General features: G+C 43.5%; 1 protein-coding gene across 1 annotated transcript in view; it reads right to left on the bottom strand.

The window, feature by feature from the left end:
- The window catches only part of ntn1a (netrin 1a), a 76523-nt gene that overhangs the window by 4269 nt on the left and 54133 nt on the right, over positions 1 to 18121 (bottom strand). The window contains exon 6 of the mRNA XM_088928267.1: positions 10206 to 10280. Coding sequence (XP_088784393.1) covers positions 10206 to 10280 — 75 coding nt within the window. The remainder of the gene's footprint in view (positions 1 to 10205; positions 10281 to 18121) is intronic.

Genomic DNA, 18121 nt, shown 5'->3' with positions numbered 1-18121 from the left:
GGAGAGGCAGGGCAGAGAGAAAAACAGAGGGTCAGTATGCAACATGGGGCGCAAGGGCAGGCAGGCTTCTCCTGAGCAGTGAAGACCACGAGGGGACCCCGATACCAGTGTTCGAAATCCTCAGAGGTCTCGACCGAGTCAGTTCTTTCAGCTGAACAGCGAAACATGAACCAGAACAACACAGAACAGAGTAGGAGTCTGGAAGAACCTACTCAGCCGTGTTGTTGAAGCCGATACCCCAGCCTCCTTAAAGAAACAGCTGCATGAGATCCTTGGATCAATGAATTCCCCACTACTAAATGAGCTACACAGACCCAATGACCGCCTCTTGTTTGTAAGCGTTCTTATGCTCTGGGAGGCTGAACTGGCACCTGCCAAACAAATCGGGCTTTTAAATGATGTGTGGAACCAGATAAAATCAACACCTCAGCCCAGAACTTGATGATTCAGTGGAAAGAATAGATTTTGTTTTGATTTACTCTGGGTATTATTTTCACTCGTTCGAGTTTAAGAATGATTGAAAATGTTTTATGAAGGCCTAAAACAGAGCCATTAAGTAACTTAAAGGTCCTATAAACATAACTACCTATATGCCTTAATATGAAAACATATACTATAGACCACATCTTCACACACATACAGAAGAGATTCAGGCAGAATGAAGAACTGATTATTGATTTCATAACAATAATGTCCTTGTTTCTCCACTATTTTGAACTAATTTAAATTTAAATTAATAGAGTCTGAGTTCATTATGATACGGAGCTCAGCAGGATCAGATAATTTGTCAAATTCACATAACTTTATCTGAATCGCTGACCTGTTCACTTCTTATCACTCCTCCCATTCCTCCTACAGGCCCTGACCTTTGACCCCCCGTGCTGTAGGCCAGTATATTCATTATCATAGCAACAGTTGCCATAGATTTCCAAGTCAAGGGAATCAGCGCCTGCTATGTACATTTCGAAGAATACCTCCCCAACAAATACAAACTGACTAATGTTTGACTGCAGTAGCAAGGGTTACCCTAGAAACTGCTTTTTTCTTCATCAAGCAAGAAGGTTAAAAAGAAAAGAAGGAAAAAAAAGATTTCAGGGCTTTGCCAAACATTGGATTCTCTTTTTTTGTTCCTTGCCACCAATGAAAAGAGATGGAGGTGGAAATGTAAGACAGTACCCTACGAACCATACAAAATAAACATTAGCACACTACTGAAGCTAAGCGTGATGAAACCTGTGAAAAAAACAAGTCATATAAATCCAACAGCACTTGCTATGTTTATTCTTCTTAGAATTTACAGTGTACTGAGAGCTGCCAAATGTGACTCCCCAGATTGTTTAGAAGGCTGTAAAGCAACTTCAGTTGGTACCAGTCATTTCTTGTTTGCATGGGTTTGACTTTCAAGATGGGAGTCTTTGTACAGCTACTTATTATTCTGTAGTCAATAAAGAACTTAGATTGAGAACAGGAAGAAAACTCAATAGCTTCATGTTAGCCATGAAAAATCACCCCAGGATTGGAGGAGGTGCCCTGTGAAGAACCGTTCCTGCAGGACCGAGTAGGCGTGACATTCTGATGTACTCATGTGAAGAACCGTGGCCTAGCACGAACCAGTGGCTGCTTTACAGTCGTCCAAATTCTGCCAGGTCTGTCGCCTACCATTCTGTTTCTCGGTAGAAAAAGGCTTTTTTCCTCATTACACTAGTTTACTGTTAGGCTGGTGAAAGCCTTGAACCAACTGCTTTGTGATCAGGACAATCCTTACAGCACGTGTCATCTGAAAAATTGGGTAAAAGCCATTGCTCTGTTTAGTCAAGTGATGATGGTCTAAAGAACAGCTGGGTATCTTGTTCCAGTACAACACTGTAAAAAACGCAAAGTTCTGTAACTAACTTTTTTCATTGAACACACGTTTATTTATAAAAGTGTTAGAACTTGGGAAGACATGGAAGCCAGAGGTTATATTCTCTGCACTCTTCTAAGTGGGAGAGGTGATCTTAATTGGATTTGTTTGAGAAATATGTCACAGGGGCATCAGTTAAAAATGGAATAGGAGGTGCTTTTTACAAGGATTGCAAACCAGTGCTTTTGAACTGTGACTATTGCCAAAATAAGTGCTAAAAATGTCCTGAAAAAAACATGGGACGTGTTGCGTGAGCAAATTACCAGCAATTACTAAAGAAAAGAGGCCCTCTGGAATTGTTTGAGAACTCTGGCAAACGCCAGCCATTCACAAACAGTATGTCTTTAGGCTAAAGGCAAATTAACTTGCATAGCAAAAAAGGCTGTCCATGCCATTTGTCTTAACCGATTACAGAAAAATGTTTTCTGCCAGATCTGCCTTGATCCACCATCTCTGTAGGAATCCCAGGCGATGCCTTTTCTTTTTCCTAAGTCCAAACAGGCTTGTCCTTTTAATAAAAACCTGACAGCCAGGATTCATTTGTGACTTATAAGGACTGTAAATATATACACATGAAAACAAATTCCTCGCTCCTTGGAAAATAAGATCAGAATGTTCTTTTTTATCCAAATGAATGGCTTAATGGATCTTTTGCACTGTTTTCTACTTTAGCAACTTCATGTAGCTGCAGAAACGTCTCCCAGAGAAAATGGCTGTACATTAACTGGCTAGCTTTCAGTTCTCCTAACCTGATCCATTATCAGACCAAATTATTTTTCTGGTTGAAGACCTACTGTATAACAGTTAACCAGAATACCATCTTTCATGCACATTTGATGTATCTAAAAACTATACAAGCTAATAGTCCAAAATTGTCATTTTGCATGTCATGCATAAATTATAAATGCACACAGACTAGTGTACAAATATTTCTCATTTCCAACTAATGTATTCACTTGCAACTAAAATCTAAATGCCTGTCTAAAATGCTTTTCTGAAGTTTTTTTGAGGGTTTTGAAGGTTTTTCTTCCCATTGCTAGCCCTAGTGCAGGATACCGAAACAGCACATTCAGGCGCACAGGCTGACCAGCACAGGCAGGCCAGGCTGTGACCGGCAGCATGTGTGTGTGTGTGATCTGGCAGTGGAGAGACAGCTGTCCTCCCTCCTCGCAGGTCAGCATTCCGTGCTTACGGAGGACTTGAAAGTGAAAGCAAATAAAAATTCCCTGGCTTTCGTAGAACAGACAGCATGGTCTGTCAGGACCCACAAACTGCGCAGATGAAAGAGGGAGAGGGGAGGGGGAAAAAAGGCCATGCAGATCAATGCCAAGGATCCTGCTGTTTCCCTTTGCTCGGCGCAGTCCTGCTTCTGACCCACACGTCGCAGAGAAGGGCATAATCAAATTAGTACACGTTTAATTGCAACGCTGTCGCCCCCACCACCCACCACCTTACCCCAGCTATTAGATTCATGCGGCTGATTCACCGTGGCCTCTCGTTCATTCATGCATGAAGGTTCCTCTGGTGCTGCTCATGGCCCAGTGGACACTGCACTAAAACAGCATTGTGAAGGCTTATTTAATATCGGCGCGAGGCGGCCACCAACAGAACAGCCTTTGATTCGTTGTTCGGCAGCCCCTGTGTGGCAAGCTGGAATATTCCTTTTTATCAGCTGCGTCCCCTTAGTTACACTGTACGGCGGTCCAGAGGAAAATAAAGAAAATCCACCTCTGGTAGCGATCAGTCACCAGCTGTCGGACTGCCTCCTGCCCTGCTTCTCGGACCCTCGTTGCCGAAGCCCCCACCCTCAGGCCTGCGGAAGGCAGGCAGAGCTCTGAGGGGGCAAGGCGCCCCTGGTGCCCTCGTGAACCGGGAACCGTGGGGCCGCGGCACTCAGAGAAAACTTTGCCCTCGCACTGTGCCAGAGTGGCGGAGGCCGGACTGACACCTGGTGCTAGCCATTGGCTCGCGCCAGAGGGAAGCCCCCCGGGAACTGTCCAACTTGGGTGGGAGAGGCCCTGGCCTCGGAGAGGCCTGCCACCTGTCCGTTGGGCTGCAGCAACCGAGAGCGACGCCCTATCTCCTGATCGCTCGTTAAAAAGTTACGATGTGTCTGTGGTACGGGGGCTGACTGCTAAACCAGTACCAGTAACCACGTTTCTGAAGTTGGAGATGCTCCGGTCACAGATGCATTCCATAGTCAACTAGTCTGTAACCAGCTCTGCCAATGAGTGGAGAACCGGGGGGAAAAAACTCAACACATTCTCCTTGATCAGTGGGGAAACCACTGGGACACATCAAGTACTTTTCAAAACTCCATTTTAGCTATGAAAAATCACAGGTAATTTATTTGCTATTTTTCCACATTTACTGAAAATGCCTTTAGGATAAAGACAGCTTCATTACGATTATTTTTAGCGTATTTTAATAGTAAAATATAAGAGAAAAGGCCTTTGGACTGTCTGTGTATTATAATGTACTAGTGTCATTGCTGTAACTGAATGTTTTTGTACCGCAAAAACATATCCAGAAAAAAATCTCAGCATTTAACTTCATTAATTTCCATTTTTAATTTCATGTTTCTTGGCACCCCTTTCTGTAATTTGCAATAGATTCTGCTTTCTGATAGATGAAATTTAAAGCTGTTGGAAGCCTGACAGTTATATATAAAAACAGAAAGACCAAATTATTTTCTTCTCCAGGACCTAGTAAGACTCCTTAGAGGGTTTAAGTCAAAGATCTTTAAGAAGACAGGCAGCTGAAATAATAGAATGCTTATATAATGAATGCATACAAAGAAACGTGATACAAAGAGCAAAAAAAAAAAACACAAATTAAGAAGATCTGATATATTGGGAAAAATGTATCTGAAAAATGTAGCTGTAGCTGCACCTTATTGACTAAAATTATATAGTCTATGGTGGCATTTTCCCAGTCCAGGTTCTGATGACCACAGTATCTATTGGTTTGAGCTACATAATTGTAACAATAATTTGATTATTTAGATGTTCTTCATCATTAATTTACAGATCTTAAGTAATTTATAAAAGGTAACAGTTTGCAGATTATTTCTAACCATTTATAAATTCTATTCAGCAAATTAGTCCTCATTACTCAAATTATCAATTCATTACAGGCCCCGATGAAGTAATTCATTAAGCTTAGCGACAATGAAACCTGAAGGCATTGGGGCCACCACAAGCAGGATGGGAAATAGCTGGCCTATTTTCAATGTACTTTTTGCTATCTGAGCATTTACTGCTTTCAGTGGTTAAATCATTAATATAATGTAATTTTTTAATTTTTAAATTCTCACTAGAAGAGGTGCAGTGGTCAGACCTGGACTCTTTGAGATTTTACTTTTACTACTGAAATAAACTTTTAGAAAAGTGAACCCATCATAAATCAAGAAAACCTACACTGAGACCAAATACCAGCCCTTCAAATACTGCCAGAAAGAAGGCAGTCCGATAAAAAGGCAGATTATTATGTCTTCATTATACCATTTCAGACAATTTAAAATCCTATTTTTGATCATTTGTATCTAATAATATTCTGGGCAAACAATTCATGTAGTGCTTCTGCAAATTCCGAAACAAAAAAAAAGCCTGATGTCATGGGTAAAAGGCGATCCTCGCTCAGGGACTTTGGATGTGAAAAAGAATTCTGCAGAAAAAAAGATGCTGTGAGGCTGTCTGGCCTCTGGGGCTGACAAGATTCCGAGATGTTGTAGGCCTTTCCCTGAAACATGCTAATTTGAAAGGGAACTAGAAAATGTTCCCATAGGACTGCCGTGCTCTCTTGTTCTCCAGGAGAGGATCAGCTGGAGCTGCCTCTTGGCAGGGCCTGGCCGGGCGGTAATGTGAGACACGTTACACAGCCGGCACCTTCCGTGGAAGTACTGGAAACACTAACACATCCACAACATTCGGCTTCCATTATTTATAGTACTTAAGGTGATTTGTAATGTGATTAGGAGACACTGAGCTGCTGAATGAGGATGTTTATGGGAGAGGCTGGCCTGTAATATTATATGATTAATGGTCTGCCTGTCCCAGGAGGAAGAAACCTTTTTCCTGGGAGGAGGTATGAAAGTTATCTACCGAGCAGCATGGGGCAGTTAGACATTATCACTATTCCCGCCTTGAGCTTTCAGAGCAACTGCTCCCTACTGCTGACTGAAATTGAGCCAAATGTGTTCATTAGCTCCAGTTCCTTTGACTGCCTTTATCAAGCACTGTTTCCAGGAGAACCGGCTATAGATTAGCCAGACCCACCCTGAAACAAGGCTGAGTTACGAAATTGGGATTTCGGAAGACCTGAAGTCTGGTACCCCTAAAATAATAAAACCTGCCTGCCTCCGTGGATCTGCTGTGCTAACACTGGATCATTTTGCAGAGGTTTAGCAAATGATGATCAAGAGCTCCATAATAATTCATTCACAGGCTACAAAAGTAGAGCATATATAGAGGACACGGTATCTTTACTCCTCAGCCTTAAAGGGGCTTTAAGTCCCAGGCAGAATCGCTTAATAAGCTTTTGTTCGCCTGGGGCTCATTAAGAAGAATGGAATTTCCCCCTGGTGTTATTTCTCTGCGTCACCACTAGAATGTGCACTATGATCTACTATTGCATCTGTCTCTGTCCTGCAGGCGGAGGTACAGTTCTGGAGCATTAGGGATGGTGTTATGCTCCGCAGTGGTAGAAGTCAACCAGGTGAATGTTTGCCCCCTATTGCCTTGCTGTTCTTGCATTGTCAACAGTGTAGCCCAAGCACAGGACATGGGGCACTATGTTCTAGATACAGAAAAACACAGAGTCCTCTGACCGGCTCCAGAAAACCCCTGTGCCTGTCATGACAAGTGGTTAAAGATGGAAATCTTAAGCCAAGAAAAAGAAATTCACTTTAAATTAAAGCTAGGGGTTTGCTCCTCAAGTTCATTGAAGATATTGTTGGGTAATTTAACTAGTGTTCTCCTGTCTTTAAGGTACAATTTGCTTTGTTGTGTGAAGAAAACATGTGTTGGGTTAAATCCATAACTCATTAACATTTGATGTGTAGCTGTAAAAAGACAAGCTATGGCAAAACTATGGTTTTTAGCATAAAAAGGACTGCTGTAACAAAAATGGTCAAAATTATGAAAGGTACTAACTCAAATGGCATTTTGCTTTTATCCTTCCTTACTAATGTGGGTATTTTGTCTTACAGTTAAGGAAACTCACTCCATTTACAGGATCAAATGGACACACACAGTATGTTAGGTTAATTCTGGGATGACCACAAAATGTCTAAATTGAAACTTGTGAGTGAATGTGTCTTTAATTAAAAATCAGAGACATGCAAGAACCCCTGATGAAGAGAAATCTTGAAAACATTTGGAAAAGAACAGAGCCTTCAATCGCTTCCATCTTTGTTTAGCCCCCTTTTCAATTTTTTTGTACGCAAGCTCCCACTATTTATACAGTATGTGTTCTTTTGTGTTTGATTTGAGAAAGTAAAAAAAGATGTGCCCAGGAAAAAAAAAATGCCCTGCTTCTCAGTTTTAGCAAAGACCCTACAAGTTTTTAAGCTACACATCCCAGTTTGCCTGCAGTGTAAAACAGTCCTGATGCGACTTAAATCATAATCCAGCATGAAGCTTCCCCTTGCTTAATGAGGGTAAAGTACATTAGGGCATTGTGGATTTCATTCATTGCAAACAGGGCGGATTTGATAAATCAAAGACTGTCCGCTGACCTCCCTCGGCAGGGAAGACAACCACCTTCCCCAGGCTGGGTCTCAGCCCCTACCATTGAATCTGAAGCCAGGCTTTCACTGTAAGTGACAAAGCCCTCCCGATGATTGCAGTCTGGAGAAGAAGAAAAAAACGGTGGATTAGAATGAGCCCTGGCAGCGAGGGAGCTCAGCCAGCCTTGGGTCTGGGGAAGAGAGGAAATTGCCTGTAATTTGTAATTGAGGAGGACTGTAAGAGGGAGCAGCAGGGGCTCTTGTGCAGCCATCTGATGCTTCCAAGTTCCAGCAATGCACCCCCTGAGGGCGGAGAAATCAAATGAGTCACAGCTTTCACTGAGGTCTTGTTGAATTGTGCTGGAAGTGCTAGTCACCAGCGGGATCCTGGCTCACACCCAGGCCCGAGTCATACCTTTTTCTGCCTTCATGACTGTGGAATACCAGCAACGAGCTCAAGATGTTAAGACGCTTTGAACATCTCTGTCCACGCATGCCAGCAATAACATTCGTGTTCCCGCCACACTTCCGGCCTCCAGCCCTGCCCGGGTCTGACCCCGTGCGAGAGCGGCCCGCTGGCTCTGCGGAGTCCAGCTCCACTGCTCCGCTTCTTGTAGCGCCACTTGAGTGAAGGACAGTGGGAGACAGGGTCCGCACGTGCTCGCCCGACCCGAAACCCTCAGATTCCCCCGGCGAGCGTTTCTAATGGCCCACACCTTTCCGCCCGGCCCACCGGGAGACACAGGCACGCGCCAGCGTTCGTCTGGCTGGACAGCAGGGATTCAAGCGCCCCATTTGAAACGCAAATAATGCCTTCATGCAAAGAGCCCTCGGAGGGTAATAGTCTGGTTTCTATCCTTTCAAGACAAGACCTGAAAAGGCCCTATTCCACAGTAGTTAGAGAACATATTCCATACCCCACAGCGTTCACAGCTTCAGATTCACTGGGGATTATATGAGACTCAAGGGCAGAAGAACAGCATGTGGATCTACCAGAACATAAATGATGTCCTGCACTTTAATGGCTTTAACGTGGCTGCGCAAAAGATTCTTACTCCTCTGACCAGATAGCACATGTGAGCGCAGTGCCAGGCTGTATGCAGGGGGGCAGCCACCCCGAAATATGGCTTTGGCACCCCAGCGGCCATCCCGATGTAGGTATTACCGAAAATCCCATATTGCCTTAAATTTGCCAGCGAAGGAAAACGTAAATGAGGAAACAACTACTACGCATCTGGTTTTTCCAGAGTGTACATGTAGCCTGTATTGGAAGCGGTCGGTCCGGGCAAATACGGGCCGGATCGCTGTAGATGATCGTTGACATGCCGCTCAGTGAAAGCTGCACGAGAGTTTGGCTCGCGGATCAGACGACATCGCAGCCCGAGCGCAGGCAGCTACTGTCGGTTCAGTTCGTAAGAGACAGTGAGAAGGTGAGGTTTAACATCAGGAATGAATACATACTGATACACGGATGCCGATATTGAGATGCTTAGTTTGGATAGCTACTTCTGATGCTTTAGTCTTATTTACTCATTTAAAAAGGAATGAACAGAAACTGTCACCAAGACCTTATGTTATACTGACAATGACGAGTTTTTATTGTACTTTATTTAAAAGTCTCTTTAAGAAGCCCTCTAAACATGACAAAATCCAGTGAGAAATAACAGGGTTCAAATGTCTTTCCTCACGCATGATGTGTTTAAGAGTTGTATCCGATGTGAATACTGTTCCGTCTCTCCTACAGTATAAAACTGGGGTCACCAGTGTAACTGGTGCAGGGAAGAGCAGTAGTTCACCTTTCAGTAGTATCATTTAAAAATACCACCTCGCCTCTGCTACCCCACATATAAAATCCTGGCTAAATCAGCCTGTAGGCAATTCTGTTTCATATATGCTATGCTTGTGTATGGTGTTAAAAGCTTTTCAGATATCTTTGTATAAGTGTTTCTGATTTGTTGTTTTTTTTTTTCTTTTATCAAAATTGATTAGTGTGCAGTCATACAGAAATGACCAAATCATGACATTTCCTCAGAGTAGTCTGTGATCAGCAGGGGTGCATGTAGAGGCAGGGCAGGTCTCATTTACAGCATTAAGTAATGCGGGTTTAATCAGCCCAGATTGCCTTTTTTAATTACGAGAAATGTTGGTTAATTGCAGCAGTACTGGCACAAAGGGAAACATGGGTTTTCTCTTAATTGGGATTTCTAAAATTGTTAAAGTCCTGCGGTCTGCAAGGTCATCTTGATGTGAATCCCTTTCCACTCAAAAACTGCCTGCTGAGCTGTCACTCAACTGAATTCCTGAGCCATTTCTCACTGAATTTCATGCTTTAGCTTTATACCTAAAAGCACAATTTGCCTCCTTTAATTTCATTTCAGACTGGGGGAGAGATTATCCAGAGGAGTCTGTGTTCCCAACTTGACTTGCAAGCTCCTTCTATCTCCAGGTTTGTCATTCTAACCTTTTGACTTGTGTGAAGCTTGTGTTGCACTTACAAATAAAGACATTAAAGGCATCATCTGATCAGAAACTGACACCGGGTTTCTAGAGATTTGAGAGCAGCCAATTACTCACCGTAGTCTTTCTTGCAGTACTTTTTCATATTGATCTTCAGTTTGCCTTTGGAAGCCTTGCAGTAGGAGTCACAGTCTGCACCAAGAGGAAGCAAGAGGGGAAGAGGAAAAAAACACACATTAGTCTCCATTAAAACTTGAAAAAGGAGAGAAAAAAGGGGGAATACTCCAACTACATGGTTCTGAATACCTTTGCTTCTTACGATACCCATCTGCCAGGTTCAATTGTGTTGTCTAATAGGGCTTACGGGGCATTCAAGACTGCCTCTATTCCTATAGAAAAGCTCTCACAAAGGGCTCTTGCCTGGTAAATACTTTTGCTGTCTGCTGGCCGCCTCTGCCTCTAATGTGAGACCTCTGGGTCTTGGTTATTGTGCCACCCAGGTCTTCTGAAAGCCACACAAATTTCCCCCTGCTGTCAAAGTGCCACTGTGGGACCTGATTAAGGCCTATAGAACCCGCCATGTCAGCCCCCACCCCCTCAGCCCTCCTTAACCCCCCTCCAGCCCCAGCCTGTGTCAAACTTTGGCATTCAATTCAAGGGGATGCAGGGGAACAGGGTCACCTGAACACAAAAGGAGGTCATGGAGGAAATTAGTAGCCCATGAAGCATTAAGCAAAGCCTTTTGGTGTCCACTGCACTGGAGTGAACAAATAAATACCTCACTTCGGCCAAGCCAAATCGCTTTGTGGCCTCTAGCAGGCTGCCAGGGGTCTGTTCCAGATCACCGGCTGACCACCTTTCGGTGGAGCCAAAAGCCTCGCAGATTCATGATGAATTGCTGCACGTATGGATATAATCCCACCAACGCTGCCTGGCGATAACCTCCCCGAAGGAGGTGCCAGGCCCTTTTCACTGCTGCCCTCCTTCACGTTGCATCATCGCCAAAGAGCTTTTGTAACAGCAAACATGCGACACGAGGCCAAACAGAAAATTAAAATCATTTGTTTCCTCCTCTCCTGCTCCGACAGACACGAACTGGAGCCAGAATCTCCCTTCGTTCTCCCCCCGTTTTTTTGTTCTCCCCAACACTTTGTAATAACGCCTTTTTGAGTAGGGGGGAGGAGGGGCTCAGGGAGAGGAGCTTTCAGACAGCCTGAATATGAACAAACTTCATTGTTTTGTCCACCCCTAGGTTCATACCAGGCCTTTATGTTCTTTTATAGTCCGTGTGAATGGGGTTGCCGGGGAAACGGCCAAAAGAGAAAAAAATGCGGGAAAAAAAAAGGAAAAAAGGGAGGGAGAGAAAGCACTACTAGTAAACGCAAAATCAGCTCCGGACAGTGGCAGCAAACTAAAGTAAATAAAATTGAGGAGTCCATATCAGCTCCACATCATTTCCATATAAATGAAGAGCTGGGGGGCAGGGGGGCAGGGAAGGGGGGAGTGAAATGTGTTGTTTTTCCCTCTCGCTTTGAAGCCATCACGATGCTCCCTCCACTTTGATAACTCTCCTTTCCCAGCAGCAGGTCCGCTGGGCACCAGCGGCACCACTGCGCCGCTAGCTCTGGAGTTCCCAGATTCCCAGCGAGGGCTCTATCCCTCTCCTGCGCGCACAGATACAGGCTGCGCCGTGCCACCTGTTGGGCCAGCGGCAGGGCAGTATCATCCATACAGTGGAGGAGCGGGCATGTCCACCAGTTCTGACAGAGCACCTTCACGATTCTGAACAGAACAGAGGGTGATTCCCGGGGGGGGCGTAGGAAGTAGATCTGATCAAAAAGTTCAACAAGCTACAGCTTCCTCGTCCACCGTTACAAGTTCTGCGCCTTCAACAGATCCGGGGGTGGGGGGGTGGACATCAAAGGGAAAGGCCAAATCAAAGTCTGCTTGCACCACGGCGGAGGTTTGGCGATCAGCGCGTACGCCTCTGACAACTGATGCGAGAATCACACTTTAGGCCACCCCCCCCGCCACGTCAGCACCTATGAGGTGGGGGAATATGGGAACTGTGCAGACTTGCATGCGTGCAAGTAAGAGCGCTCTGTGTAAATATCCCCAGAGAAGAACAATAAATCCACAGTTTCACTGAAAGCTTACAGAAGCCTTCCTGCAGCCCCGGCTTTGCTCTCACTTTGTCCGTTTTCAGGGCCTGCAGAAAAGAGCCCCCGACGGAGACCTGCACATTGGAACAATGAGGTGTAAATGAGTCCACAGAGGGGGGGCTTTCTCCTTGTAAAACAAGACTGATTGAAAAACAAATTGCTGCAAATAAAGCATGTAATTAGATTATAGCCCGTGCCTGGGACTGCTTGAATTGGCATGGCAGAGTCGCAATTTTTCTCCTAAGAGGGAAAAGAAAATTTGCTTTCCCGAGCAAACTGTAAATAAAGTGAATGTTTTTTTTTAATGGCTATATATATATATAAAAAAGGGGCTTCCTGGGAGAAGGTTTTTGTTTTCAAGTTAAGCTAATAGGTGCACTCAGTGCTTCGTTAAGGATCTGTCTGGATGTCCTAACTTGCGAGTGCACGGATGCTGGCTCACAACTTATTATCTGAATTAAGTTAAACATTCTCAGAGGAGCTTCAGTGAAGCCTGCTGAATACATCATCAGCCCACTGCCGGTAAGTCATCTGCAGGGAGGGCAAAAACTATACGGAGTAAAAACTACACCAGAATAATTCATTTGGTTAAATTGAACATATCATTGAATATACCAGTAAACTATATTATCAGAGGCCAAAGCTTATTAAACTAAAGACCCCCCGTTCCACAATTCTTTATTTTTGTGAAGGACATGTTCTGTAGAGTTTCATGCTGTGCATCGCCCTTTAACCCTTTAGGGGCTGGGATAACGGTTTACATAATTCAATCTCATCCGACGGCTGTGATCCAAAAATGTGCTTCCCTGCATGAAGTAACGAGTCTCTGTGTGCATTTTAAGAGGATGAAAGTCAAATGTAAACAAAACGATGTATTAGGGATACTTCCTACCAAAAACTAACATTTGTCAATTAAAAATACCAAAGTGTATCTTAAATATTGTAGCACCTGCAGCTTGAAATTGTCTGTATTAGTGTTGTGATTAGATTAGTTTCAGAAGTCAGTTAACACAATTTATGGGTTAAGGAAAGGAGAAGTCTGAAATATTTAATTCTCCTAAAATTCTGCCTCTAAAACACACACACACATCCCTAAGGAAATGTCTTTTTAATTGCAAACCAGTGACAGAGGGGCGTCGCCTCGCACCGTTCATGACCCCTAACAATGTGTGTTTTGTCTGGGACAAATGACTTCCAGTTCTGTGTGCTGTGGAGGTATTTGTGCCGCATTCCGCGCGCCATGTGGTCGGGGACCAAGAGCCGAAGACAAATGAATATCCTCCCAGCCCGGCAAGAGGCACCTGCTGCACAGATGTCCCTCTCCCCAGCTCGCGCCCCGCGCCCCGCGCCCCGCGGCCCGCGCCTCGCACCTCACGCCTGCCAGCGGGCTGCTGGGGCTTCCCTTCCGCACTGCTCCTTACACTCCCAGAGGAGGGAGAAAAGGCTCCTGATAAGATCACATCTGTTTGCATTTAGGTATCGGATGAGATCATATTGTTTCAAATACCAATTTATCCAGAGCTGGGTTCTATGGTCTTTTAATACATCATGTCTCTGTTAAGCTGCATGCCTGGGTGGTCTGAGTGGACTTTTCTACGTGGTCCTGAGCAGGGCATTCTTCTGATTTGTCTATTGTGAATTTTACTCATTTAGCCGGGTGACATTTTTATCCAGAGTGATTTACAGTTGCACCATTTATTCAACTGGATATTTTGCTGGAGGAATTCTGTGCTCAAGGGAACAGCTGCAGTGTCTCACCTGGGATTTAAACCCACAAATATCCAGTTACGACTTTATCAAAGGCTACTTTACCAGGCCTTTCCAGCACAGGTCTAACATTTTTTTTTATAATTTTGATACTGTAATTGATGGTTGAATTGAATGGAATTTGCAGCATTCAATAAATACACTGATCACGACAAAAATTATTTTCCAGTTCTGTAAAAATGCTATTAGAAAATACGTGGATTGTGAAATTCAATGTTATATTATTGCTTGACATATTTGAATATATTTCCATTTCCATTTTATACACGTGAACATTTCCTCCGATGAAAGTGTTCAGGACGATCTGAGGTGGGATGATGGTCTTTTACGGAGTTGTGTTTCTATATATTTTTTCATTGTTATATCTTTTGATATTACTTTAAATTGATCTAAAATATGCAATATCTATTTTTAATAATGACTGTATTAGTTCTGCTCTGCTATGTGCTACATTGTGGGGTATGTTGGGGAGTGACCATTGTTATACTCCTGTTTGTGTTATGGGCGAGGAGGAAGTGAATGAGTATAATGGAGCTGAAGTAAATATAAATGTGACCTGTTTTATGGTATTCCTGAAATTAATATAAATTGGAGGTTATATTCAAATCTGTGATGGTCTATAATAAATAGATTATGACTATTTCACATTAGAATGCAGAACTCTCCGAAGAGACTTTTAATTCTACTTGGTGTGTATTAAATCAACTGACTCTTAGACACCCTAACTGTTTTAGAATCTGTCCGTGATGATCTGTCTCCTTTAGTGGTCGCCTCCTAAATTGAAAGTTTGTTGCTATTCTTGCCTTTATTCTGCCTGTTTGATGGGACACTGCATTATTGAACAGTTCACACCAGTGCAGACTGAGGCCAATCAGCTTTGTGTTTTAATGCAGCAGGGCCCTGTTTTGGAGGCTTGTGCCATGACCTTTGCCCTCCCCAGCCCAGCCCATCCAGAGCCACCGCTGCAGTGACGATGGGGACGGCACGTTTTGAATGCTAAAAGGAGAGGAGGGTTTCATGTGAAAGTGAGCACCTAGCTTCAGGAAATGCCTTAATGTGTGCGGCACGTCGCCACAGTGACCCTGTGTGTCTGCCCTCAGCCTGCATCTGAATTACTGGCACAAAATCAACACTGCACTGTTGATCAACTGCTACACTGCTGCATGGCAGCATCGCTGGTACACAGCGCACTCCTCTTCCTCTTTCTCCTCTCTACACGGTTTCTGTACACAGTAGAGAAAATGGTGTTCTGCAGATGTGTGCAACGTATGAAATAAGGTAAATAAAAGGGCTTTTACTTAACTTCAAGCTACAACCTTGCCACCTCTTACACACGGATGGTGAATCTACAGCCAAACATGAAACACCTTCCTTCCATTTAGTGTACAGATTGAGATGAACTGATGTGAGATTGGCCATGATTTACCATAACTACTGGAACTCCTTTATGTACACGCTCCTTCCTGTAGGCTCCGTTCAGCTGGAACCGGAGCTGGCCCTTGGCTCAGTGTACCAGGGACTGAATGTCGGACAGCTGGTGGCTGTGCATTTTCTGTCGCTGCTCTGTTCTTATAGAATGCCCTTCCTGCGACTCTTCGAGAGGCAGTGTTTTGTTTTTTAAATCTGAACTTAAAACTTGCCTTTTTACTAGGACCTATGTCTGATTGTCTTATTGTTTGTTCCCATTTTATTTATTTTCCATTATTTTCTAGCATCATGTACAGCATTCTTGGGTTTGGAAAGGTACCTGATAAATAAAAGCTGTAATTTTATTTTTTAATGCAACACAAACTCATTGGGCCTGGGATCCCTGAAGGTTTTGCTTTTGCCACTAGGAGAAACGGGAGCTTTTGATTTGTGACCACATGGTCTGCTGTCACTGTTCAATATTGTCATCATCTGTCTAGTTCTGTGAAGGTCTCTATGGCAGACTGTTGAGAAGTACACTATAGCAAAGAAGGATTGAGTGATACCACTGAAATGGGTTCCCTTAAGCAGTTTACTGGATCAGCCTGACAACCACCTACAGCCCATCTCACATCACCCTGCAGTGGTCAAGAACGCTGCTTCATCTCATCTCACTTGTGAGTCTAGAGAGAAGTTGCACATTGGGAACAGGCCCATTCCCTCCTGACACTGTGCAGTGCTGGATCTATGTAGTAATCTGCAACCCATTAGGTTCTAACATGTGCCATGTCCTGGTAAAATGTAAAACCTAAAAGAGTAGGGTTGTATTTAAGAAACGGGACATATTAAAAAGAGACCATATTTTCCACGTTATATTCTATCTTAAATAAACCATCAGTCATTGAGTAAGTAAATTGTCCAGATCATGCTTCATGTACAGTACTTCTTTAAGATTGGACAATCTTCCTGATTTTTATGTTATTTTTATGTGATGATTTTATTGTTTTATGTTAATATTGTTAATTATTGTTTGTATTGCTGTTTTTATTGCGTTGTTGGGTTTGATATATTCCAGAAATACAGGAACACTTATTAGAGGCAGGTGATATTTTGTCGCCATATAACACATGTGGTTAATATCAAACTTTTGGATCCTCCAATGCTGTGATTAAAAAGCCATTATTTCTGAAGAATGGCTTCTTCAGAAATAAAGTCTTCAGAAATAATTCTGAAGACAAGTGATGTTTTAAACGCTATCATAGCCTGCACTACACAACTATTATTAAGATAAGAGTGAGTCACTTGCAAATTCTCTTATCAAAGCTGCAATGTTTCACTAACAGCGTAAGACAGGGAGCATGCATTACAGCTTGTAGGGTAAGAACGCAATCTAAAATCGCCTCGTTTGAGAATGCCAAACCACAAATACGATGCTGAAATAATGGTATCTTACTTTCTGTGTTTAGCCAGACTTCATGTAATTCCTGTTATTGTGTATTTCCTTTGGAATAAAACACTCCTTCTATACAGACATTCTATAGAGTTTTAAAAAATCTGCAGATTCCACACTAGAAAAAGGACTGCCTGTGCTCCTGTTCGCTACCAGCCGGTGAGTGTATAATGCAGTCAGGATCAAGGAAAGGATGAGAGTCTCTTTTTTTCTCCTGCCGCTTTATGCGAAGAAAGGATGCATAGAAGAAGGAAAGGAGAAGACGAGCCCTGCTGCTCTGATCTCTCTATCCATCTTAATAGTGTTAGGAGGTTCTCACATTCAGCCCCTGTCACACAACACTCTCTCAACAGCTGCGTTTGTTTCCAGCACCCTGGAATTCCTCAGACTGGGAGAATCTGTGGCATTTCTGCCCATCCCCCACCCCACCCCCCCCTCCCTTCAAAGACAATGGAGAAATTGTCAATGGCCTCTCTGCTTCCTATATAGAAAGCGTTAACATTTTCCGGATTTCACCTCCGACCATTTTGGGTTTTGGGATCATCAGTCACAGCGTTTGTTCTCCAAACAGCAACCTCTTACTCTTTCCCAGAAGGTTTCACTCTCCTGCCGTGCAGAGCGGTATCGCTGATGAGTCTACAACAGAGTGGACGTCCTGCGCTCGAAGTCTTATTTCCATGCTGATTGGCATGGTCACCTCTCAGACCTGCACTGATGGTGTGATCGCTGAGGTGGTGCAAAAACTTGTTGGTACGGTTCAGCGTGAGGCTCACCCAGCGTTGGGTCACACTGACCATGGACTCACAGCAGGGCGTAGGGACTGCTTCTGGATTTAAGGCTGAGCGCTGTGTCTTTGTAGGTTCTGCACAGTTACCTTGCACGTTTCAGTGACTAAAGGGGGTCTGTAATTTGAGGAGTTTACAAGTGGTTTTCAGTCTCATGTGAAAAATGAGTCTGGTTCCAGTATAAAAATCGAATGATATGACAAGTGATGATGACTGATTGGTAGGTTAAGAGATTTTCCGTAATGGTTCTTTTTTGGGGGATGGAGTATTATTATTATTATTATTATTATTGTGCCTCACAACAGTAGTACATTGTACAACAGTACATAAAGCTACAATAGGCAGCAGGAGCAGAAAGAAAAGTACAGAAAACCACTTCAATCACACATTAAAAGCTACAGTAGAATAGTTATCCATTATCTCATTTAGAAACTCATTTTGAAAATGCTGGCAGTCGCAGAG

Source organism: Atractosteus spatula, chromosome 11 (assembly GCF_055471065.1).
Source record: "Atractosteus spatula isolate fAtrSpa1 chromosome 11, fAtrSpa1.hap1, whole genome shotgun sequence".
In the NCBI taxonomy this organism is placed as follows: domain Eukaryota; kingdom Metazoa; phylum Chordata; class Actinopteri; order Semionotiformes; family Lepisosteidae; genus Atractosteus; species Atractosteus spatula.
Note: the sequence above shows the minus strand (reverse complement) of the source record. Positions and strands in the feature narration are given on the sequence as shown.